This window comes from Podarcis liolepis, assembly GCF_965112155.1.
Source record: "Podarcis liolepis genome assembly, chromosome: 1".
Classification (NCBI taxonomy): Eukaryota; Metazoa; Chordata; class Lepidosauria; order Squamata; family Lacertidae; genus Podarcis; species Podarcis liolepis.
In genome coordinates, this window is record NC_139554.1 from 48,633,687 (window position 1) to 48,659,270 (window position 25,584).

The 25,584-nt window shown below is 44.8% G+C and overlaps 2 protein-coding genes across 2 annotated transcripts in view; one reads left to right on the top strand and one right to left on the bottom strand.

Moving 5' to 3' along the window:
- Positions 1-2,209, bottom strand: part of VTI1B (vesicle transport through interaction with t-SNAREs 1B) — a 35,112-nt gene extending 32,903 nt beyond the window's left edge. Inside the window, exon 1 of the mRNA XM_083461684.1 lies at positions 2,188-2,209. The gene's annotated coding sequence lies outside the window, so the exon portion shown is untranslated. The remainder of the gene's footprint in view (positions 1-2,187) is intronic.
- LOC310686115 (retinol dehydrogenase 12-like) lies at positions 995-24,538 on the top strand (the record flags this gene model as incomplete). Its single annotated transcript, XM_083459284.1, has 8 exons — positions 995-1,030; positions 9,440-9,501; positions 14,849-14,967; positions 16,393-16,548; positions 19,418-19,522; positions 20,434-20,643; positions 22,719-22,908; positions 24,284-24,538. 8 exons carry the CDS (start codon positions 995-997, stop codon positions 24,384-24,386), a joined length of 981 nt encoding a protein of 326 aa, XP_083315410.1. The 3' UTR covers positions 24,387-24,538.
- Positions 24,539-25,584: the final 1,046 nt, after the last annotated feature.

A 25,584-nucleotide genomic window follows, 5' to 3' on the forward strand; every position in this document is an offset into this window, starting at 1 on the left:
AGCATTTTAAAACTGCATTTCCTCTAAGACAAAAAGCATTAGAAGAAGAAGAAGAAGAGTTTGGATTTGATATCCTGCCTTTCACTCCCCTTCAGGGGTCTCAAAGCGGCTAACATTCTCCTTTCCCTTCCTCCCCCACAACAAACACTCTGTGAGGTGAGTGGGGCTGAGAGACTTCACAGAAGTGTGACTGGCCCAAGGTCACCCAGCAGCTGCATGTGGAGGAGCGGAGACATGAACCCGGTTTCCCAGATTACGTGACTACCGCTCTTAACCACTACACCACACTGGCTCTAGCCACTAGCCAAGCATATTCCACTTGCTGTAACTAAAAAAGATTGCAACAAAGGTAGAGAACAGTCCATTGTTTCCCAGGCCTTTCTCAGGCTTTTGGCCTTGCTAAAAACCACATTGCAACTTGCTTTCTGTCCGGGAACCATGCCAAAGCACAAGAATGAAACAACTGGAACACTCTGAAACCACCTCACCCCCTTTCCTGGGAAAAGTCCAAAAATGGTCCCAAGACAGAAACTTTCTGTTCATGCTCAGGGGAACTCATGGGCAGGACTCTTGAAGGAGGAGGAGAAAGTGGGAGGGAACTGAAAGGGGATATATACTCTGTGCAATGGCTGTGAACTTCATGCTTGTTTTGTGACTTATCACACTTGCTCCTGTGCCCACCCTGGTTGGCAGAATAAAAAGCTCTTTCTCTGGATTTAACCCCTTGGTGTCATTTGGCTCCTTTCGTCCCTACTCGGGTGCAACATTTTCCTACCCATGGTTTAAAGGGCCTAGAAAAGCTACATTTTCTGGTGCATTGGCCGGGAAAAAGCACATTCCCCGGAGTTGAGGGACAAAGGTCCAGGGCGTCACTGCGAGGCGAACAGCTCGGGCTCCGGGTCAACAGTTCCAGCGCGCATCCTGCCAAGTTCGTGGGAGGGACTGGCCACCCGTTCCTGAGTAGACACGCGACAAGTGACGGAGAGAAAGAGCAATGGCCGTGCAGAAGGAAGGTACCTTGAGGAACAAGGTAGGCTCCACAGGGTTTTAGGTGGGAGCAAGAAAAAAGAGTTTGATCAGCTCCAGTAGGGCAGTAAAAGGTGCCACTGGTTTTGGTTTCGCCCAGCAAAGAAGCAGTAAAGGTGCTGCTGGGCCCTGGTCGAAGTCGAAGCGCTACCGGTTGGTTGTTGGTTTTGATAAAGTGCCACTGGTTTTTGGCTTACCCAGAAAAGCAGTAGAATGGGTGGTGCTGGGCACCGGGTTGGGGGAGGTGCATCGGTTTTTCTGAATGTGCGTGTGGGCACACTCCAGTGAATGTTTTGAGTGTGTGAGACTGAGTGAAAAAATAACTAGGAGGGCGGAGTGTCCCAGTTTCCCAGTGTCCAAGTGTTCCAGGGTCCCGGGGTCATGGAGAAAATGCAGTAAAACAACTCCCGTGACCCCCCTGCAATGTTTCCTGAACAAATTGGAAAGATGCCACTCAAGTAGATGATTGAGGATTTAAAACTGAAGAAAAATAGACTCCAACACTTATGTGAAGTTCCTGACCGTCCCCCATGGCTTAGGAAAAGTAGAACTGTGATTACCCGAGTCAAACTGTGCTCAGTACAATTACAAGTTAAAAAGCCAGCAGTTTTGCCAGTCCCAGAAGAGGAGTAATTTGGCCCCCCCTCCAACCTACGCACCAACTGCACCCATTGCTGCACAAGGGTTGCCAAATCTGGGAGCAGGCGAGGGTGAGGGCAATGGTCTTTTTTCCCCTGCCCAGAAGAACACTGGTCCTTCCCCCCTTGCACAGGGTAAGGATCCCCAACTCCCAAGAAAATAGGAAGAGGAGGAAAGTGAGGAAGAAGGTGATATGGAGAATTCAGAAGGAATTTAGAAAGTGGACAAGCAGTCCAAAAGAGTGTTTCAGTATGTAGAACCACATGTGGCTTCTTGGGATAGAAGCAGCATAATGCAAGGATGAGCATTGACAGAAAGAAACAGAGCAGAAGGCTTTGAGAGCCGCATGGGACAGAACTGTTAAAAAAGAGAGAGAGAGAGAGAGAGACAATTAAAAAACCCTAGGGATTAAAAACCCTAGGATTACAATACTGACCATTGAGGAAATCCGCAATATACATGCCCTCAGGGCAGTGGACAATACTGATGTTGCAATTGAGGATCGGGCCGGTAGGAGGCAACCTTCTGGCACTGTGATCTCTCTGGTTCCTTTCTGAGCACCAAGTTTCTTTTTTAAACTGCATTAAATTCCACGCTGAACTTCCTTCCGCATTCCAACCACGCTTAGAATGTATGTATGTATGTATGTATGTATGTATGAAGGAGTGAAGGCCAGGGGGCCTACCTCGGAATACTGTGAGAGCCAGGCTAAAGCCATTCTATAGAGCAAGCTAAAGTCATTTTATAGAGCAAGCTAAAAGCTAAATCTAGGGCAAGCTAAAAACTAGAAACTAGGTCTCCTTCTCCTGTTTGCCACAGCAATTGCAGTTAGGATATTTTGCAGCTGCAGCAAGTTTGCAAGTTTGCGGTCAGGGTATTTAGCAAGTTTTAAGCGATTTCTGAGAAACGAACCCCTGACACTGCCTCAAATTCCGATAGACACAGATAAGAAAGCAAGCAACAGGATATGCGTCAGCCACAAGACTCCAAATGCGAGACATAGTTAGAAGTGTTACCATAAAGCACCAATGCTGCAGCAAGCAAAGGCTCCAGCAGCTCAGTCAGCTGCTTGTGGCTGGAAAGCCAGACAGGATGTTTGTGACTGTTGCCATGGGAACAAAGGGGCAGTCCATTCTGTACTGAGCACCGGATGTTAGCTCAGTGTGTGTGTCATATGACCCGTACTGGAAGTACATGGGAGGAGTTTCTTCTTGCTGTTGTCGAGTGCAGACATGTTTCTCTGTACTGATATGAGAGACAGAAATAAAAGATGTAAATAGTTTTCTGTCTGCTTCTTTCCCCTCCCTGGGGGACACCAAAGGGGAGAGAGGAAGAACGGTGTGTTCCTCTCACACATCTGAGAAGAATCGCCGGGACCTCGCCTGCTTATCAGCAGAGTGGAGACGCGGGGAGGTCGACAGGAATATCTGCCGGTGCCTACGCTGTGGCACATTCCTCTGACCCAGGCAGAATTCCAACAAGAAGCTGTTAAACCACAGACTCGCTTCGGTACATTTCCAGGAAGCAGGTGATGGTTAGGAGGTTGTTTATCGAAATCAGTAAATAGGTCAGGTAGTTTCTCTTTCAATAATAAGCCATCAGACCATCTAGTGGATAAAGGCAGCTTGGAACCAAACAAGGCCACCACCAATTCTCATTGGTAGAGCTTTAATGAATATGCATTAGAAACCATAGGAAGTTGTTAGTCATTGGCTAAGGGGAATGCCAAGGGGCTGGAAAAGACTGAACTGTTGCTTTGCCTGAGAGTATAAAAATTGTCTGTATCTGGGTTTCGGGGGGCATTTTTCATTTCTTCCTAAATGCACCCATTTGCTTTTTGTCTGACAAAAACCAAATTGAATATAAAAACTTTTTCTTAAAAATATTGCTGCCTGGTCTTTTCATTTCTGGTTTGTATTCTGAAGTCCTTACATGTATACAAGTACTCCATAGCAGTACAGATCAGCCCCAAAGAGCTTGCTGTCATAATAGCAGAGGTGCCAATTGCTATGCAATTTCAGCCAACATGACTGAGCCAAGTGGACCACACAGTGTGGTGCCATCACCACGACAATGGTGCAGTGCCAGACTCCCAAATATATTTCATGGAACTGCCCTGAGCCCAGAAAAAGGAGCATGTGTGGCCTAGTCTACTAGCCTATTTAAAGCCAGTGAGACCAGGAGCCAAGGAAGAGATGTTCAGGAGCACAGAGCTTGGCTCTAGGAGGGGAGAAGAGCAAAAGTTAATTATGGGTATCTAGTCACATAATTCCAAATAAATATGGGGTTACAAGATGGGCCATTACTACATGCTGGTCATTATAGCTCCTTATTAGCTGTCATTGCTCCTTTGACTCCCTAATGGGTGTTCTCCTTTTAGCCAGTGCATGAAAATATGACATTTCTGTTCAACTTATGAACAGGTGGCAATCTCTAAGCAGTTCCTGTGCAGGCAGGGCTCATCTTGAGTTTAAAGGCTCTTTTAGAGGAATATATCTTGCTTGCCCAACGTGTTATTTTTCTGAAGGTACTGTTGTGTTCTAGGAAGTGGGTTGCAGGAGGAGTATGCAACTCAAACCCTATACTGGGAATGGGAAGTGCCTCCATATCTGGAGGTGAGACAAATCATTGGCCACTGAGAAGCCTTTTCAGTTACAGTGCCCCATTCACCTCTAGAATGGAGCACATGGAAGATGGAGCAAGCTTCTTTCCCCCTGCTATTCAGGTCACAAGAAAGGAGATTCCGACTAGACTAAACATCGGGAAGAAATTTCTGACAGTAACAGCTGTTTGACAGTAGAACGGTCTCTCACAGGAGGTTGTGGGCTCTCTTTCACTGGAGGCTTTTACGCAGAGATTAGATGGCCATCTGTCATGGATGCTTTAGTTAAGATTCCTGCACTGCAGAGGATTAGACTAAATGACCCTCACCTGGCACCTATTCTCATGTCTTTTTTGATGCAAGGTGAAGCCCTTTTAATTTTCCCAGACATCTAAAAGCTGTTTTGAATTGGCTTTATTCAGCTGGTATGCTGGTATGCTTTTACTGTACTGCTTGGCTAATTATACTTCTTGGTAATTTTATTATTTTAATCTATTTCAAATGATTTGCTAGCCATTCTGGAAATAGTAATATTGAAGTGCAGGGTAAAGTAGGAGTGGAGGAGGAATGATAGTCAAGTACATTGCACAACTAGGCTTAAGCAGGGGAATGCAATGTACTTAAACAATATGATGCAATTTACACTGATACCGGAGATTAGATTGGAATCATTTTGTGGGTGATCTCAAAAGAGTCAGCAAGCTATTGGTAGGGTGGTATCTCATAATGGAAGTGGTGTGACACTTACCTTGGTGAATCCAGGACTGAGGTGTTTTCTATCGTTTCATATTTTATTTTCTGCATAAAAATAAATAAAACAATAATAAAAAGAGTCTATTTGGGAAGAGTTAACATAAAAAGGTTGTGAGCAATCTTATGATTGATTTTGACGTGCAATCATAATAAAGTTTGTGTGCTAATCAGGGCTTGCCAGCTATGAGGCAAGGTGAGGCAACTGCTTCAGGTGGCAGGATCCACAGGGACAGTAGATTCCAATGTAGGATCTTTATTTCCCCCCGTGTTGCTGATGTAGATCTTCACTCACCCCTTCTTTCCTGGAGTATGTGTGAGGCATTTTGTGGCTCACTTCTGGTGACAAAAGTGTCTCAAGCCAGCCCTGGTGCATAACAGCACTACATTGGTGTAGGTATTCCCAAGGCCAAACCAACAGCTGCTATGGACCTCCTCCAGCAGAAGAGAAACTATAAACACCTGCTGGCACGTAAGAAAAGGGAAGCCATTAAGAACACCTGAACATGACTTATTCAGGCAGTTAAATCCAATGATTCAGCCACATTCTGACATATCACATCTAGCCCACAAGGCTATGGCCCAACCATGGTGGACTGTCACATCCCCCCAGGGACCTGGGAGGCACGCTTTCAGGAACTTTACTTGGACCGCTCTGCTGAAAATGGAAGATCTAGCCAAATTATAGGAAATCTGCCTATGTGGGCTCCAGTGATGGTGACAGAGATTAAGAACTAGGTAGCTCAGCTAAGACTGGGGAAGGCCCATGGGGAAGGCCTAATCCCACCAGAGGCCATTAAAAACAATTTGGACTTCTGGGCCCCCACTCTGGCTTCACTCTTGACCTGCATTGACACCCATGGTCAAGTCTCCAAGGACTGGGGGCTTGCAATCATTGCCCCTATATATAAAAAGCTGATGAGATAAAACAAGATATATAGTCAACATCTATTTCTGTGTGGAATGGTGACATTTCAGTGAGAACACATACATTATATATTACCTGTAATCCAGAAACCCAGTGGGCTGCTGCTGGATGGACAAAAGACTGTTTCTTCTCCAGCAGCAGATTGCATTGTCGGGCTTCAGAGAGAGGAAGAGAAGCCTTCAAGTTACACTATTCATACTCTTTAAAAAGTGTGTTTAAGATAGCCTCTTCTATTTTTTAAAGAAAAGCAGAAACATGGGCTCCAATTTGCAATGCACATCTGGTTCAGAAAGCAGGACCAGGCCAATTTCCTGCTAAAAATCACCCTCTAGTTGCTGTTTGTGTCATAAACCCAATTGCTTTACTCTGATAGTGAGACCGAAGTACATTAACAAGTAGAGGCTATAGATCAAATCCATATAGTACACTTTATTTAGAAGTTTTATGAAATAAAATAAATATAAATTCCCCCCCGCCTCCCCCCAAAAGACTATTCAGTCTAGGGTCTAAAGTGACCAAGCTGCACCATTGTCTTTACCTCTGCAAGTACAGTGGTGCCTCGCAAGACGAAGAAGAAGAAGAAGAAGAAGAGTTTGGATTTGATATCCCGCCTTTCACTCCCCTTCAGGAGTCTCAAAGCGGCTAACAATCTCCTTTCCCTTCCTCCCCCACAACAAACACTCTGTGAGGTGAGTGGGGCTGAGAGACTTCAAAGAAGTGTGACTGGCCCAAGGTCACCCAGCAGCTGCATGTGGAGGAGCGGAGACGCGAACCCGGTTCCCCAGATTACGAGACTACCGCTCTTAACCACTACACCACACTGGCTCAGAAAAGAATCCGTTCTGTGATTCTCTTCGTCTAGCGGTTTTTTCGTCTTGCGAAGCAAGCCCATTGATGGATTAGCGCTATTAGCGCTATTAGCGGCATTTAGGGCTATTAGCGGCTTATCGGATCAGCTGATAAGCGGCTTAGCGGCTTAGAAAAGGGGGGGGGAAACCCGCAGGAACTCGCAATACATTTTCGTCTTGTGAAGCAAGCCCATAGGAAATTCGTTTTGCGAAGCACCTCGAAAACGGAAAACTCTTTCGTCTAGCGAGTTTTCCGTCTTGCGAGGCATTCGTCTTGCGGGGCACCACTGTATATGAAATGATTCCAGACTGTTTGGACTGGGATTCAGTCATGTACTGGACTGGCAACTTCAGGTTGTACAATGAAAGGAGATTTGGATATCTTGCGTAACAAACCCACTTTCCCCCAGGACTGGATTTTTTTGCAATAAGTATAGTGTTGGGGAAATGCACTGGAAAGTGTGGGATAAAAATTGCTTGATGCAACATTCTACAACCTCCCTCCAGATAAATCAGGATGAATGCTCAGTAAGCAGCCTGTCACTCTCTTGGTTGCTCCCAGCTATTAGCATTTGCCAACAGGTGGTGTCACAACTTTCAGTTCTTGTAATTCGTTATTTCTAATCATGTGGCACTCCTCCCACACCTCTCACTGTTTTGTTTATCTCAGTCAGTTGAGAAATTTCATTTGCAGAGGAGAAGTTTTCTACAATGTCTCTCAGGTTTGGGTTTCTTTATTTCACTAGCTATCCTATGTAGGCTTTATTAACTTGTTCTCAGAACCGCAAGTAACATTTTGCATAGGCCACATGCATTTTTGTATGCAATACTGAAATACAAGAAGTGGCCAAAACCAAGCATGTTGCAGTCCTAACCCCACTTACCTGGGAGTCAGACTTACTTCTGAGTAGATTTGGTTAGGACTGTACTATGTGTAGATAATTTCTAACCTAATTTAATATTTTACTTTTTGCTGCACTTTTATTATGCTGGAAGTTTCCCAGAGTGGGTGAGGTATAAGTAAAAAAATGTTATTATTATTTAATATTCATTGAGGTTATGATTAATATCTCCTTGGCACACTGAAATGTTGTTGTTGTTTAGTCGTTTAGCCGTGTCCGACTCTTCGTGACCCCATGGACCAGAGCACGCCAGGCACTCCTGTCTTTCACAGGGTCTTTTACAGGGAGTCTTCTCTTCTCATGAGGTGGCTAAAGTATTGGTCTTGCAGTCCATGGGACTCTCATATCTACAATTATTGCATGCATTGTGTGGCTCCCTCTCCCTTTCCCCCTCTCTCATTAATATGCTCAAATGGGCTCTAGCACTTTGGGGAGATTTGCTTCAGCCCTCCCTAGTGACATTCTGAAGGCTAAACTAAAAAAGGTTGCTAGGAACCTTTGGGTGAAGCCATGCGCTTTAAATGTATGGTGCAGATGTGACCTTAGGCTGCAATTGTGAGAGAAAGCCTTACTGAACTTAATGGGTATTACGGTATTTCTATTATTTCTGCAATTGTGCTACTCAATTTTTCCCTGGCTCCCTGTTGTTATGTATTATCTGCCATCTCTTTTGTCTGTATTGTCGCACACGCCCCAATTTTTGAGCAGCAATACATTCCAGGGAGTTTGGTGCTTATCCAGGGTTTGGCTTTCTAGGAAGAAATGTTATGAATTGGGGTGAGGGGGGCAGTCCTCTTCCAGACCTGCAATCCTGTATCCAGGGCTGGTCATTAAGTGGCCACCTAGGGTACAGACTTCAGGGGGACACAGTACTGACCTTTGAGGGGCAGTTTTATATAGGTGAGTTTTTGTAATACTGTATTTTATAAATTTTTGATAATCTTATTTTTCCCACAAGATACCTGCCTTTGAAAATTGAAATTAGCAGTTTTGTTTGTGGGGGTGCAAGTAGTTCAACCTAGGGTGCGAAATAACTTAGCACTGGTTACTGCCTGTATCTGTGAGGGAATGCAGAAGGCGAAGGTTGCCAAACCACTTGCTTTGTCAAGAGAACAGCTTTCGCTGGCTAGTTAGGTGGTACGATTTAGCATAGCCAAAGAAGTTGCTCTGTGCCATAGAAACCAGCCTTTCCCCTCACCTGGCCGGCAAGTAGAAGAACAACAGCAGAGTAGTGTGAGGGAGCTGGAAGCTGGGAAACAGAGACATGACTTGCTCTGTGCTGGACTTTGGGGCTTCCCTAGAAACCATAGCAAGATCTATGGTTGCTAATCCTGTGAGCGCCTCCATCTTATGCTCTAGTTATATATGCATATGTGTCAATAAAACCATATATCCTAACAGCACCAACAGTCTCCATTGGCCTTCACTCCAAGGAAGCAAATCCTTGGGAAGCACAGACACCTCTGGAGTCTCTCACTGCTCAGAGATTGGGGTGGTATGTAACAGAAAGTTAATGGCTATTGAGCTGTAGGATATACTATTTTCTTTATGCATATATACAACCTGAGCATAGGATGGCATGGCTCACAGCATCAACACTCCAACAGATCTTGCCTCTCCATTAGCTTCTTAGCCCCCACCATTCTGCTGCATATCTTTGGATTCAGCACAGCCTACGGAGTCTAGCTCAGACAAACCTCAAATACCAAAACTAACATCCTTTTTCTTTTCCTTCCCAGCATAGCATGGCATCCAGCCAGGTAAGAAGGACGTGGGAATACCTACCTGCTCTTTGAAGCATCTACGGTGGTCATTATGGCAACACAACTTTTTCTTACCTAACTTTTTAAGGTGTCAAAGCCATTCTGATCCCTACACTTTAAGGTCTTCCCTACACCTTAAGGTCCTGGGGGTGGGGGTGGCTTACGACATTTAAAATGCAATTATTGCACAATATTAAAAACAGATCAAAACAACTTATTTAGCCAAGGAACCAGTTTGACTGGTTCACCAGGTATCCTCTTGTAGAGCATAACCTCACAGACGAAAAATCACAGGCCTGCAAGACATCCACAGATATCATCCAGACTCATCTCCCAAACCAGTAGCAATATTCTTTCTTCAGATTTTTGCTTAATTGGTGTTACATTTTTTTCATTTAAAGGGATTTTTTTACCATGCTCTTCAGGTCAAAAAGGCTCGCTGCATGTCTTAGAAAGGAAAGTCTCTGTTCTCTGGCATAGAATCTGAGGGTGCCCCCAGATTATTTTGTGGGAAAGAAGTCATGCGCACCCTGGAACTTTAGAATGTTGGGATACTGCCAGGGAGATAAAGTCCATCATGGCCCCCAAGCCGGCTGCCGGACGATCCAGCGATCTCCCGTAGTCACGCAGTATGAGCGATTAGCGAAAATACCTTGCCGCATTCCAGGGCTCGTGCACACTCTTATCAGCAGATAATGCACAGCCAGAAGTCGCACTCAGGAGAGCATTATTTACAAGCTTTTATTCAGCGTTGATCAGAACAAAGAAAGACATGACTGTCTGCAACAGTGTCTTCGTCAGAGAGAGAAACGAAAGCAATAGCAAACATAAACATCCTGTGAACAGGACATGCGCAGACTCTGACTCACAAAGCCTGCTCCCTTTTAAGGTGGAACGGAAATATCCTAACATCCTCCCCCTTACCGTGTAACCTGTAGTACCTGTGGTTCAACCCAATTGCAACCTTTGTACATAAACCTTAAGGTGTTCTCTGTTAACAACCTTAGACAACAGATCAGCAGGAATTTCATTTCCTGGCATGTAGGACACCTGAATGAGTCCTTTCTGAATACACTCTCTTGCACGATGTAGCTTAATCTGCAAGTACTTGGTTCTTTGCTTGCAACTCTCTGAGTTCAGCAAAGCCAAACACGATCTAGCAATGAAATTCAGCTTGGCTAGAATGCATCTGTACAGCGTTGTGTCAGAAAACGCTTCAGCAGTACTGTCTACCTGGTAACCTGTCACCATCGGTGTATCTGCTGGGTTTGCATCAACCAAATTCAACCTGGTTAATACATCAGCAATTTTCGGTGTTTGGTGTACCAGAAAATTACCTGCTTGGTCCCTCTCCACCTGTAGAGAAAGATAGTTGGATACCTCACCAAGATCCTTCATGTCGAAGTGCTCCTTCAGCTGAGCTAGGGTGCTTTGGTAGAAAGCCTGATTCTTCCAAAACATCAGAAGATCATCAACAAAACATAAACAATACAGTTTGTTTTGCCCCTCCTCCTTGACAAACACACACGGATCAGCTTTGCCCTGGTGAAAACCTAGAGAAAGCAACGTCTCAGTGAGTTTCGTGTTCCAACACCTGGCACTCTGCTTGAGACCATATAAGGATTTCCGGAGTTTACAGACCATTCCCTTCTGTATCTGCATTCCATCAGGTGGAAGCATAAACAGCTCCTCCCCCAAAATCCCGTACAAAAAAGCTGTATTAATGTCATGGTGGGAAACATGCAGTTTCTCCTCCGCAGCAATCTTGAACATCAGCCAAATGCTCTCATATTTGACTGTGGGTGAATAGGTCTCATGGTAATCCTGTCCTGGTACCTGTGAAAAACCTCTGGCAACTAATCTGGCATTGTGTCTGACAACCTTGGCATTCTGGTCTGTCTTGGCCTTGAAGACCCATTTGCTGCCAACCAGTCTCATCCCTGGGACTACCGGTACCAATTCTCAAGTTTGGTTCCTGTTCAAGGAATCAACTTCAGCCTTCATGGCATTAAGCCAAGGCTCAGCATCTTTAGAGGTTAACTCCTGAACCTCTTTGAAGCTTGAAGGTTCCCACACCTTCTCTGAGCTACTAAGAACAGCAGTTGCTGTCTTAGCAAACTCATCAGCAAATCTCTTTGGAGGTCTGCCCTTCGTGGTTCTCTCAGATCTGCGTACTAGACGCAAGTCTTCTGGACTCATCTCCTCTTTCTTAGGAGAAAAGTGACCAATGGTGAACAGTGGTTCTTCCAGTTCATTGCCAGACGTATCAGATGGTCTGACTGAGGCCTTTGCGCTCTTGTAGTCTGCTGTGTCATCACTGTCACTGACACCAGCAGCAGCGCCGCCCACTGAACTGGAATCTGAACTCTGATCATCATCATCATCATCATCATCATCATCATCCTCAGCAGCTTCCTCAGCTTTAGCTGCTTTCTTGACATCACCTTCATCCTCCTCTGGGTAACTCTGGAAAATTCCCACATTTCCCCCCACTTAGGATTGTACTCAACACTCCTTGTGAACTTAATGGACTTAGAGTCAGTCATCCATACCCTGTATGCACCTTTTTCGTACCCCATGAACAAACCATGTGCCCCACGCTTCCCAAGTTTGTTGCTTTGTGGGGTGTGTACCCACATGTCAGAACCAAAGATTCTCATGTGCTTGATGTTGGGTTTCTTACCAAACATCTTCTCATAGGGGGTACAACCAATAGGTGATGACAATCTGCGATTAAAAGTGTAAGCAAAATTCGACAGAGCCTCCCCCCAAAACTTATCAGGGAGATTGGCATCATGCAATAAGGTTTTCATTCCTTGCAGCAACGTTTGATTTGCTCACTCCGCAGGCCCATTCATCCATGGCGATCTAGGCGTTGACAAGTCATGCTGGATTCCTTTCTCAGTCAGGAAAGCTTCAAACTGCTGAGAAGTGAACTCCCCGCCCCGATCAGTAAAGAGACAGCCAATACGTTTACCGTGAACATTCTCCAACCAAGCACAGAATGCCTTGAACTTCGGAAACGCTTGCGATTTCTGTTCGAGCATAAACACATGAATGTACCTAGAAAAAGAATCAATCAGAACCATGAAGTACCTTGCTCCTCCCAGAGAGGGCGCAAGTGGACCTACCAGGTCTGCGTGCACTAGCTGGTAGGATTTGGAAGCCTGCCTGCTAGACTCCTTGCCTTTTGGAGCAACCTTCACCTTGTTCTCTGCACAAGATACACATTTCATGTGAAACTTACAGGGTTTGATGTTCAAACCCTCAACCATCTCTGGCATCTTGGCCAGTGCCTTCCAAGAGAGGTGACAAAACCTTCTGTGTGCATCGTGAATGCATCCTGCATGAAGAACTTTGTTAGTTTGTGCAACACAACAAGAATCAACATTAGACACAACAGCACCAGTGTCGTCATAAGTTATACAGAACAAACCATCCATAAACTTTGCATGCAAAATGTCCTCTTTGCCTTTTCTGATGACACAGACACTCCTCTTGAAGGAAATCCCAAAACCACGCCCAGTAAGCTGTGGGACACTGAGCAAGTTGCTTGCAGCGCCTGGAACATAAAGTACATCTTTGATGCTTGTGCGCAGACTTGCCAGTCTCACAGTCCCTTCTCCTGCGATTTGCAACGTCTTTCCGTCAACCAGGTGGACCTCACCTTCTTGAGGTTTGAAGGAGATAAATAGGTGGCGGTCTTTCACGACATGGCGGGTGCAGCCTGAATCAACAACAAACCTGGCTTTGGCTTTTGGAGCAGTCTTTACAGCAAGCAAACCCTTGTTTTCCACCGGCGTGGGCTTTTGCAGCTTGCCCCCCTGCTCCTGGCCATCAGACGTGCCTTTAGCCTTTGGTTGAGCTGTGCCAGCAAACAAAGCCTTGTTTTCCACTGGCATGGGCTCTTCACCCTCCCTCTGCTTCTGGCCTTCTGCAGGCGTCTGCCTCTGTTTACCTTTGCCTTTCCGGCCTCTGCAAAGGCGATGACCTTGGTTCCCATGAGAAACAGAGCTCTCAGCTGCCGACTCCTTGGCTCCCCCTAGAGGCTGGAATGCTGCCTGGGATGACGTGACTGTCATCTCCCCCTGCAGCCCTCAGCATCCCTGCATTCACTCGCATTCTGGGAAACAGCCAGGACCTCTGATGCAGTCAAACTCTGGGCTAGGATGACTGGCTAGTGGGCTAACTTCAAAGCATCCCACATCCCAGCCACCGTTGCAATTTCCTCCAGAGAGATGGACAAGACTATTACGTCTATCGCCTTCGAATTTTCGGCTTTCCATCTTTCTGTCAGAGGAACTGGAGGGGCTACTGACACAGTATGCCACACTCCAAACTGACGCAGCAAACTCTCACACCATTTTGCCCAGGTTTTATAATTGTGCCGATTTAACTTTGGGCACTCAGTAGCCTCAGAAGCTTGGAAAAACTCCATACCAGCTTTTCCTTTGAGCTGTGAGTCTCATTCACTTCAGAGACGTCTTATCTCAGCAGCTCATTAAGCACGAAGCCTTTGGCGCGGCTCCCAGTTCATTAATCTGCTGGAGTTCAAAGGCTCTTGCCACGGCAAGCAGAAAAGCTGTACTTTCGCTTTTCCTCCACATACCTTTCAACGCAGTCTGTTGCAGTCTTACTCCCCTGTAAGTGCCGTGAGTCTGGGCCCATAACCTGTTGTTGGGATACTGCCAGGGAGATAAAGTCCATCATGGCCCCCAAGCCGGCTGCCGGACGATCCAACGATCTCCCGTAGTCATGCAGTATGAGCGATTAGCGACACGAATTTCCTGAAAATACCTTGCCACATTCCAGGGCTCGTGCACACTCTTATCAGCAGATAATGCACAGCCAGAAGTCGCACTCAGGAGAGCATTATTTACAAGCTTTTATTCAGCGTTGATCAGAACAAAGAAAGACATGACTGTCTGCAACAGTGTCTTCGTCAGAGAGAGAAATGAAAGCAATAGCAAACATAAACATCCTGTGAACAGGACATGCGCAGACTCTGACTCACAAAGCCTGCTCCCTTTTAAGGTGGAACGGAAATATCCTAACATAGAATTCTACAGTCTAAATCCAGCTGCTCGTTGTTGTTACCGTATATTTTTAAACAGACTTTTTGTGGTTTGGAAAGTGATGTGGAAATGCATGAGCCAGAGGAGCAGGTTAAAGGATAGAATCACAGAATTGTAGAGTTGGGAGGGATGATGAGGGTCCTCTAGTCCAACCCCTGCAAGCAGGAATCTTTTGCCCAATGTGGGGTTCAAATCCACGACCCTGACATTAATAGTCTCATGCTTTAGCATCTGAGCTACCCAGAGGAGCAGACCAAGAGAAAACCTCTATACATACCAAAGTAACATTTACAGCTGCGCTCTCTTATGTTTTAGGAAGTGGTTTGCAGGAGGAGTATGCACATCAACAGCTCGGCTGGATGGAAAGGTGGCCGTGGTCACAGGGGCTAACACTGGCATAGGGAAGGAAACTGCCAAGGACCTCGCACGAAGAGGCAAGTTGTCTGTCCATGCATCATCCACCACATGCCACTCAACCCAAATTGAGCGGGACATCTCTGAATTACAGAAGCCATCCTGTTTTTTGGTCCAGTACTCTGCTGTGAGTCAGCTGGTTTGTGCCAGACCAAAAGACACTCTTTTGTTTGTTTGTTTGTTTGTTTGTTTGTTTGTTTCATGCTCTCCTGCAAATTGGCTCTCTCACACCAGAGTGCTGGACCAAAAGACACTGGCTCCCACGAGAGCACCCCTATTTTCATCAGACGGATGTTGCAGAATATGCCACCATCAGGGTTTAAATGAATAAAGGCTGCCTTAACCATTTTTAAGTGAACAAGCAAATTTATAAGTGCTTTAACTCTTTCCTTAAACAGAGGGTTTCTGGTTCATAGGATTTATTTTCATTTTTTAAAGGAAATTCACTGAATTACATAAGCCCCCTGAAAGAGAGGAGGCATGTTTTTAAAAAAAACACTCCACAAGAGCTCTGCAATAGCAGCTGCACTTTAATATGTAAGCTGCCCTATCTGTTTTAACTATATATTTCCCCTTTGGCTCTAAAAGCATACTTGGCATACAATGTAGTTCTTAGCCACACTTCTCTGTATTCACTTTTTCTATACAATAAATAATTTTAGAAACTTCTATCATGCCACTTTCCTTAGGCTGCAACTTACACACTTACACACTGGAAGTAAGTCCAATTGAAGCAAATGGTCATTACTGCTGAGTAGACATGTATAGGAGTACACAGTTGTTGCTTTAAAAGGCCAAACAATGTGATCCACATGTAATTCTTTACCACAGGGATGAGGAGCCAGTGGCCTTCCAGATGTTGCTGGACTTCCACTACTCCTCAGCATGGCCAGTGGTCAGGGGTGATGAGAGCTGTAGTCCAGCCCTTCTGAATGTGCCCTCATTGGTGGAATGAACATTTGACTGCGTCCCATTGGAACTGCAGTCTCTATATATTTAATTAACCATGGTTTAGCGTTATATCTGAATACAGCAATTATATTTGGGGTAAGGGGGGTGTATTTATTACTATAAATGTATGTATTCTGTCCCCTAAAATAACTTTAACCAAAGGTAATTTCCATTTTTAGAAATACATTAAAGTGTATTTTTCTTGAACATAGTAATGGTTAATTAGACAAGGGCAATTACTTCAAATGCTTGAGGTGAGCTTAAAAAAGCTGAGTATTACTCCCTTCCACAATGATTCACAATTCATTGCTGCCTATAACATCTGCTGGCAAAAGGGCTTTTACATATATTTATATTTACATATTCATATTGTAGAATTTTTAGATTATTTTATATTTTGTTCCATTAAAAGAAATTAGTCTAGAAAGACAGGACCAAGTTTAGAAGCAGCTTGTTTGCCTTATTCCTCTTTTCTATTAATTTCCCTTTTGAAGGTGGTCGTGTCATCCTTGCCTGCAGAGATATAGCAAAAGGGGAAGCAGCAGCCCGTGAAATTATAGCCGAAACAGGGAATCAGCAAGTTGTTGTGAAAAAACTGGACCTGTCTGATAGCAAATCTATACGGGCATTTGCAGAAGATTTCCTAAAAGGTATGACTGACTAAAAGTTGGCACCTGTGTAGTTACTGGTCCTAGAGATAATCTGTGTGGAGTCAAGAGTTTCATAGGTTTTGTTTAAAATAGAGAGGTGTTTGTCTGGCTTCCCTATGTGTTCTTTAAACCAGGGATCAAAAACCATTTTAGACCAGGGGGCACATTTTGAATTTTGAGAGAGTGCTGACTGCTCCAGTCACAAAATTGCTGTAATGGGGGCCATGGCATAACACAAAAGAAAAGAGAGAACAGTCATTGCTGATTTTCCACCGTTACCCCACCCTTGGACATCCTCATGCTTAGCACAGGAAGCCATCTATGTCCTGCTGGTCCTGATTGTAGTGACACAGCTGTTAAAGGCAAAAGATTCCTGTTTTCTCCATTTCTAAACAAAGCGAAGGCTGACATCCTGTAGCCATTTACCTGGTGTTATAAGTGACAAAACTGCTCCTTTCCCCTTATGGGGTACCCAAGAGCCCATATAGAGTCCTTTCATAGGTTCTATATCAGTAGGAGAAAATAACAGAGACCAGCCAGAGCATATTGAGAAGCAAAGCAGCTAGTAAGCCTGATCTTTATTGACTGTTGCAAGAGGGTGCTCCCCTCACTCGCAGGAAAGGAGGAGGACCCAGAACCAAGGTGTGTCCGCCCTTATATAGACATTTTAAATTGCCCGCCCTGGAGTCCAAGACCACCACCCCAGATACATCATACCTACATCACAGAAAAGGCGGTCTACAACAAACCTGAGTGCGTTGTTTATCTCCTGGCAAGTTACCTGATTGCATTATCTGGGTTTTGGCCACTCTTTTGTTATTATAACTACTTACCGATATTCCTGAATCTAGGTCACAGGCTCACACCCTGTTCATATCTTGAATGTGCCCTTACAGGATTTGTGAGGAAAGAGACAATGAGAAGGTTTCTCACTTTGACCTTGCAGAGAAATGTTTGAGGCCAATTTGTTCAGGACCTTGTCTATGGGGTTTCAGACGTGTGGTTTATATATACAGTTATCAAAAATTATTTATTTTATATATGACCTAAAATTTTTTATAACACTGGGAATAACCCCCACTGAACACAGAGACATCTGAAGTAGAAATGTATCCCATTATACTGGAAATTAACAATGCTGTGAATTCTTAATAAGTACTTGGACATTAGCTTCTGCATAGCAGGAGACATGCCTGAGCCTTTTTGCAAATTTCACATTTTGTATTTGCCATTTGAGGAGGGAATTATTTAACACCAACCTGCATTTATTGTGTAGTATTTACAGAAAATAACTTTTAGCAGGTACCTAATCTTGAATGAGTCCACTACAGAAAAGACGCATCCTGGTTGCTAGGGAAAAAGAAGTTCAACCTATGGAGATTCCAAGAACTGCTAGAAAATAAGCAAGAAGCAGGAAAAGTACAGTAAAGGGGAGGGGTAAACAGAAACATTTAATGGCCTCAGGGATTTCTATTGCCTGGTGTCCAAACAACTTACTTTACAGTCACCACATTGACTTCACTAATTGGCCTAAAAACACTGGCAGGAGGGAGCAGCTAAGCTGATTCATTTCACAGAAATCACTTAGAAGGGAGTCTGCACATTTTGCTTCATAACTTTCCTTCTAAGAGGGCTAGAGACTTAATTTTTTAAATAGAAGCTTAGAGTCTAGGGAACCTGCCTGAGGGCATCAAAGAAGGCCTTGTGCCTGCTTGGCGATCTCCACTTTAAACCTTCCATGACAATGTTCTTGCATTTAAGAGGAGCTAACCTTTTACTTGGAAGCTTTCCCTTGAACCTTTCTGGCACTTTGAAGCAGGAGATGGATCATTCCACAGCTTCCATTTGAATTTTGAGATGTCTTATATAAAACACCTGGCAATGTTAACTGTCAGAGACATGGTAGATGGACCTTAGGTCTGACCCAGAATAGCTATTCTTATAATCTGTCTCATTGCACTCTTGGGCACTCTTACTTGTAGGTCTGATTAAAAGGATGATATGCTTTTGAGTAAACACGTTTAAGCATGTATGCTACATTTTGCCTGAAAGGGTAAAAATATATGTGTGTGTGTAGGAATGACTGTTCAGTTCTTTAGATATAATAAACCCTGTTAATGATAGTAGTGTTCTATCCAAAACATGTGTAACTCAGAATGGACACAGGGTATATTATATATTTAGCTAACAATAAAGGTTTAGAGATAATTGTTAAATAAATAATAGTCCATGAAGTTGGACTACTACAATGGCCAAAACCCATTAAAAAAGGGTATGTATGCACTCAGATACTTGAGCAATAAGGATACATATAATATTCACTGGAAATTACTCTGAGGTAATAGCCCATTCATATAATCCATTTCTTTCCCACTAGTGCTTCCATTTATTTATTTATCCTGTCACGTGGTCCAACAGGTGGGGGTATCTCACTATTTACCTAAACTAGTAGGAGATCTTGGCAAGAACCATCAACCCTCCGTCTGATAGAAGTTTAAATTCCCTCCACCTGTCGGTCCCGTTGGTTAAACTGTAAAGTTCTTCTGTAGACTGAGTAACACAGTCTAATATTTCCTCACTTAGTATTTGCTAATTATTTTAATCAATTTACTATACTGTACTTCCTTGTTTCCAACATATATATTCACAGTAACCTTAAATCATAGAATTATAGAGTTCAAAGGGATCATGGGGGTCATCTAGTCCAACCCCTGGAAAGCAGGAATGTCAAATAAAGCATCCATGACAGATAGGTGGCCATGTAACCAAATGCTAGTTATGATAAGAGCCTTGCTCCTTAAAACATCTCAGTCTTCTTGTCTTTTGTATTTTCTGCTTAATACCCAATCTCGGCCATTATTTCCTGTAGAGGAGAAGAAGCTCCATATCCTCATTAACAATGCAGGGGTGATGATGGTTCCCTATTCCAAGACTGCTGATGGTTTTGAAATGCATATTGGAGTCAATCACCTTGGTAAGATCAAGAGACATCGATGTGATAAATGGATATATTACCTGGCTTCTCTTTGCCTTTGCTTATCTTCCTTGCTCTTTCCCCCAGATTTCACACATTATTCCTGTATTTGTAAACCTGAGTTTATACAGGAAAAGCATAGAGACAGGCGTTGTTGAGGGTAACACCATGAGGATTACACAAATTAAATTTGAACGCAAAAAGTTATAGACACACTGTAAACTCCAGTATGGACAGGCCCCAAGTCACAGTCCCCTGGAGATTTAATTAAATTATTTATACTGTGCCCATCTTGGTTGAATTTCATATATTCATTTGAACTAACCAGCCAATTTTTCGGTTATCTATTTCTAGTTGATTTATAGTACAGTAAAATTAATGTCATTTTGTTTGATTAAAAAAAAACCATAAAGTGTTTATATTATTGTAAGTACTATTTTTGTTCTAAAGGTTAGTTTTACATTATACATATGTGTGCCAATAAGCTCTAGAAAAAGGTAAAGGTAAAGGACCCCTGACAGTTACTGTAAGTCCAGTCGCAGACAACTCTGAGGTTGCGGTGCTCATCTCGCTTTACAGGCCAAGGGAGCGGCGTTTGTCTGCACTGCAGACAGTTTTTCTGGGTCATGTGGCCAGCATGACTAAGCCGCTTCTGGCAAAACCAGAGCAGCGCACGGAAATGCTGTTTACCTTCCTGCCAGAGCGGTACCTATTTATCTATTTGCACTTTGACGTGCCTTTGAACTGCTAGGTTGGCAGGAGCTGGGACCGAGCAACGGGAGCTCACCCTGTTGCGGGGATTTGAACTGCCGACTTTCTGATCGGCAAGCCCAAGGCTCAGTGGTTTACACCACAGCGTCAGCCATGTCCCTAAGCTCTAGTAAATAATTGTAAATCTCCTCTCCCTTTAGGGCATTTTCTCTTAACATTCCTGCTGCTGGACCGTTTGAAAGAGTCAGCCCCAGCTCGGATAGTGAATGTGTCTTCGCGCCTCCATGCTTTTTGGCGGATAAACTTCAAGAACCTGCAGGGAGAGAAATACTACAATGAGTTCCTGGCATACTGTCAAAGCAAACTGGCTAATGTTCTGTTTACCAGGGAGCTGGCTCGTAAATTGCAAGGTGAGCTTTAAGAATGAAATGCTAATGGCGCACAACCACTCATATGTACGTATAGAATAGGGTTGCCCATAGCCAAAGCCTGGATGTGAGAGGAAGGGGGAAGTCACAGATTACTGAAAGGTTGCACGCATGAGAGACACCCCAATCTCCAAGCGGTGAGAGATTCTAGGGATACCAGCACTTACACAATGTTCAGCTTTCTTGGAATGAGGTCAGTGGAAACTGTGGTGTCTTTAAGATATATGGTTTTATTTACACATACATACAATCTCAGCATATGATGGAGGGGCTCATAGCATTAGCACACCATAGATCTTGCTTCCTCATTTATTTGCTGGGAGCCCCAAAGTCCAGCACAGAGGTAAACATGTCTCTCTTCCAGGCAGTGGCGTAGCGTGGGTTGTCAGCACCCGGGGCAAGGCAAGTAATTTGCGCCCCCTAACCCGTGGATTTGTGCCCCCTAACCCTAACCCCCAGATGTTGCGCCCGCTGCGGCCGCCCCCCCTGCACCCCCCACGCTACGCCACTGCTCCCAGGCGCTGCAGCATCTCCCCACTTCCCCTCTCACTCGCAAGCATCTTTCCAGCTCTCAGCCCCTTTGTTGTCCTTTTGCTTCTTTGTCACCTAGATGCAGCTAATTTCAACATAGCTCATTCCTTTGAAGTGAAGCAGAGCACTACAGTGGCTGTCTGGTCTTTGAATTCCAAGAGCTTGCCTGACTGGCTCCCAACCTCCCCCAATCTCGTAACCATAGCTGGGATGAAATTTAATGGAAGCATCAGAATGAAATGACTCTGCATTTAAAATTCCTTCTGGGAAAGCTATTAAAAGTATGATTTGGAGTTGTGGGTAGAGAAAAGGTTAGGCATCACCACATCCCTTCTATGTTTCTCACTGCTCCCAATGAGGAATTTTAAATATTGCACATTGAAAGGGGCCATTGGGCTAACCTGACATGCATTTTGTAGGCGTTGGATGTCTAAATTGTCCTAATATTGTATCTTACCCATGCCATTGCCAGTGGCTTCTAATGTTATCTAAATTAAGGGTTTCCGGGGATTTATGAATCCACTTTCCACAGTCTCAAATGCTTCTTTATCCCCAAGGTTGTTTCAGCCAAGCCATCTCACTGCTGTCTTTCCTCTCAGTTCAAACTCAAACTGGTTCCGAAGTGCTTATTTGCTCCCTATGGCAAGCTCTGATAAGTGTTGCTAGTTCCCAAACTGTGCTGGGCATTGCACTTCAAGACTGCAGGGAGAGAGGGAGGTCCCCAGCCATCAAGGCAGATTAACATTCTATTCATTCCCCCCCCCCCCAATATGTAAACCATTCATTTGGTATGCTATAACAGATTTCAATTTAAGAGATGTTAACTTTTTGCTTGTTTATAATTGTTTATAAATTTATAATTGTTTATAAATGTCTTGTTTATAATTTTTTGTGTGTGTTTTTTTTAAATTACTTTGGTAAACCCTTGATACTAATTGAGTGCTGCACAAGGTTCTGTGCATTTCAATGGTATTGTGTTGGTGCTGACCTTTAAAGCCCTAAACGGCCTCAGTCCAGTATATCTGAAGGAGCGTCTCCTCCCCCATCGTTCTGCCCGGACACTGAGGTCCAGCTCCGAGGGCCTTCTGGCGGTTCCCTCACTGCGAAAGGCCAAGTTACAGGGAACCAGGCAGAGGGCCTTCTCGGTAGTGGCGCCCGCCCTGTGGAACGCCCTCCCATCAAATGTCAAAACGATAAACATCTACCTGACATTCAGAAGACATCTGAAGGCAGCCCTGTTCAGGGAAGTTTTTAATATGTGACATTTTAGTGTATCTTTCATCTTTGTTGGAAGCCGCCCAAAGTGGCTGGGGAAATCCAGCCAGATGGGCGGGGTACAAATAAATTATTATTATTATTATTATTATTATTATTATTATTATTATTATTATTATTATGTATTACAGTGAAAAGGGTGGTCCAATACTAGCTGCCTTACAGGGTACATGGGAACAATATTACTCCTTTCCTTTTGAACCTTTGGATTCATATATTTCGGTTGATGTTTCTGCTTTATGTTTTTCTAGGCACTGGAGTTACTGTCAATGCTTTACATCCTGGTGTGGTTGATTCTGAATTGTCACGTTACTCATATTCGTTAGGAATTTGTAAAGCGCTGTTTCTCTTCACGTTTAAGACACCAAAAGAAGGAGCCCAGACCAGTATTTACTGTGCAGTGGCAAAGGAACTGGAGTCAGTGAGTGGGCAATATTTCAGGTGGGTCTGGGATTGTGATTTGCAGTTGGAATACAGACATCTGGATCCAGCACATCTGGATAAAGTTTTCTGTGGTAATGCTCAGAGGTGCCCACATCAGACCCAGAAGGCAATATTAAAATGGCACATTGCACATTGAAAGAAAGAGATCATATGCAATAGCTCTAACTTAAAAATAGCAGTGTGGACATGGGTTGTGAGAAATCTTTGCCTCTGGTACAGCAGACACAGTGCAATTGCTCCTTTGAACTATTAAAGGTAAAGGTAAAGGACCCTTGACAGTTAAGTCTAGTCATGAACGACTCTGGGGTTTTGATGCTCATCTCACTTTACTGGCCAAGGGAGCCGACATTTGTCCGCAGACAGTTTTTCTGAATCATGTGGCCAGCATGACTAAGCCGCTGCTGGCGAAACCAGAGCAGTGCACAGAAACGCCATTTACCTTCCCCGCCGGAGCGGTACCTATTTATCTACTTGCACTTTGATGTGCTTTCGAACTGCTAGGTTGGCAGGAGCAGGGACCGAGCAATGCAGGGATTCAACCTAGGCCCTAGGCTCAGTGGTTTAGACCACAGAGCCATCTGCATCCCATCTTCGAACTATACAGAAGCTATACAGAAATAACAAAGCTATTATCAGGAACATCCAGACAGAAGAAACACCCTTTTCATACATAGTCAATTTTTTTGGGGGGGGGTCATATACCAAAATTTGCCCCTTACCTTTTCAACGGTGGGCAGGACAGCTTCTTTATCTTGTGAACTGCCCTGAGTTTTTCGGATGAAGGGCAGTATATAAATTTAATAAACAACACCAACAATAATTCATTATTATTTGTTGTAACTTGAGAAATGACAAGCAGTTTGCTGTCAGTGGGCTGGCCACTAATTCCTTCACTCTCAAATGATTCGGATGCAGCTTCAGTTTGGGGGGGGGGGCAAGCTGCAACAAAGCCATAGTGTCTCCTTATCGGCAACCACCATGTTTTGTGGCAACTGTCTCAGCCACCAATGACTGCAAAAATTAGGCAACGTGCAGTAGACAGTGCCCCATACAAAAACAATGAAAACATCCCCTTTGTTCAGGAGTTTGAATTTGCTCTGATGTGATCACTCAGTTAATAGGTTTGGCTATTCCTCATCTTGCTTGTCAACCCTATTGAATTGTCTGAGACTTACTTCTCAGTAAACATGTATAGGATTGTGCTGCTGGGGTAACCTTAGCCCACTGTTGTCCATAAACCCAATTTGCTATCATATTGATTTGGGAAATACGCTCAATGTTTACTCAGAATTCTGATTCTTTGATGGTTTTGAATGGCTTAACAAATGATTAACAAAGTGCCTAATGAATATTTATTTTTTTCTTTCTACAGTGACTGTAGACCAGCCTGGGTTGCTCCTCAGGCTCGTAACAAAGAGACCGCAAAAAAGCTCTGGCAAGTCAGCTGTGAGCTGATGGGCATCCAGTGGGAGTGAACTGGGGTGGGTCTGTGGTTGACATTCGTAGACAGAATGTGAAGGCAACCAGAAAGAAATAAACTATCCTTATCTTCTCATGTGTGGATGTCAGTGTCTAGCAGGCACTTTATAAACATAGATTGTATATTAATAAAATATGTTCTAATCAACACTGAGTTCTACTCTTTGGTGACCTGAAGACAGTGATACTTAGCTGCCAACACATAACTGCTTCCCTGGGGGGGGGGGGGGAGTGAATCTGCCCTAATTGGTTTGTCATATAACTTTCACATGTAAACCTGTTAGATTGGTTGGATTTTGAGAAATTATCCCTACATAGAGGAGGGCAAAAGTACAGTGGTGCCTCGCAAGACGAAATTAATTCGTTCCGCAAGTCTCTTCGTCTTGCGGTTTTTTCGTCTTGCGATGCACGGTTTCCCATAGGAATGCATTGAAAATCAATTAATGCGTTCCTAGGGAAACCGCCTTCAGCCTCTTCTGAAGGCTGGGGGGGACACAAGGGCTTTTCTTCCCACCCCCAGCATTTTAAAAAACCCTGGGACAGCGGAGGACTTCTCCGCTGTCCGGGGCGATCTTAAAATGCTGGCGGGCGGCATTTTAAAATCGCCCCGGACAGCGGAGGACTTCTCCGCTGTCCGGGGCGATTTAAAAGCCCCTGGGAAGGCAGGCAGGGGGGACAAAGACTTTCGCCCCCTGCCCGCCTTCAGAAGGTGTTCCCGCCCCGCTTCGGAACAGTGTTCCGAAGTGGGGCGGCTGGGGCAGGTCTTCCCGCCCCCCTCCCCGCTTCGGAACAGCGGGCTAAGCGGGACCTCCCGCCGGGCATGCGAGGCTTGCCGACATCTGCCTGAAGCAGGGGGCGGGCTCCGCAGCTCACCCCCTGCTTCGGGATGCAGGCTGCCGCCCCAAGCCTTGCGCGCAAGGCTTGCCAACATCTCCCCCAGGCAGGGGGCGGGCTCCGCAGCTCACCCCCTGCTTCGGGATGCAGGCTGCCGCCCCAAGCCTTGCGCGCAAGGCTTGCCAACATCTCCCCCAGGCAGGGGGCGGGCTCCGCAGCTCACCCCCTGCTTCGGGGTGCAGGCTGCCGCCCCAAGCCTTGCACGCAAGGCTTGCCAACATCTCCCCCAGGCAGGGGGCGGGCTCCGCAGCTCACCCCCTGCTTCGGGATGCAGGCTGCCGCCCCAAGCCTTGCGCGCAA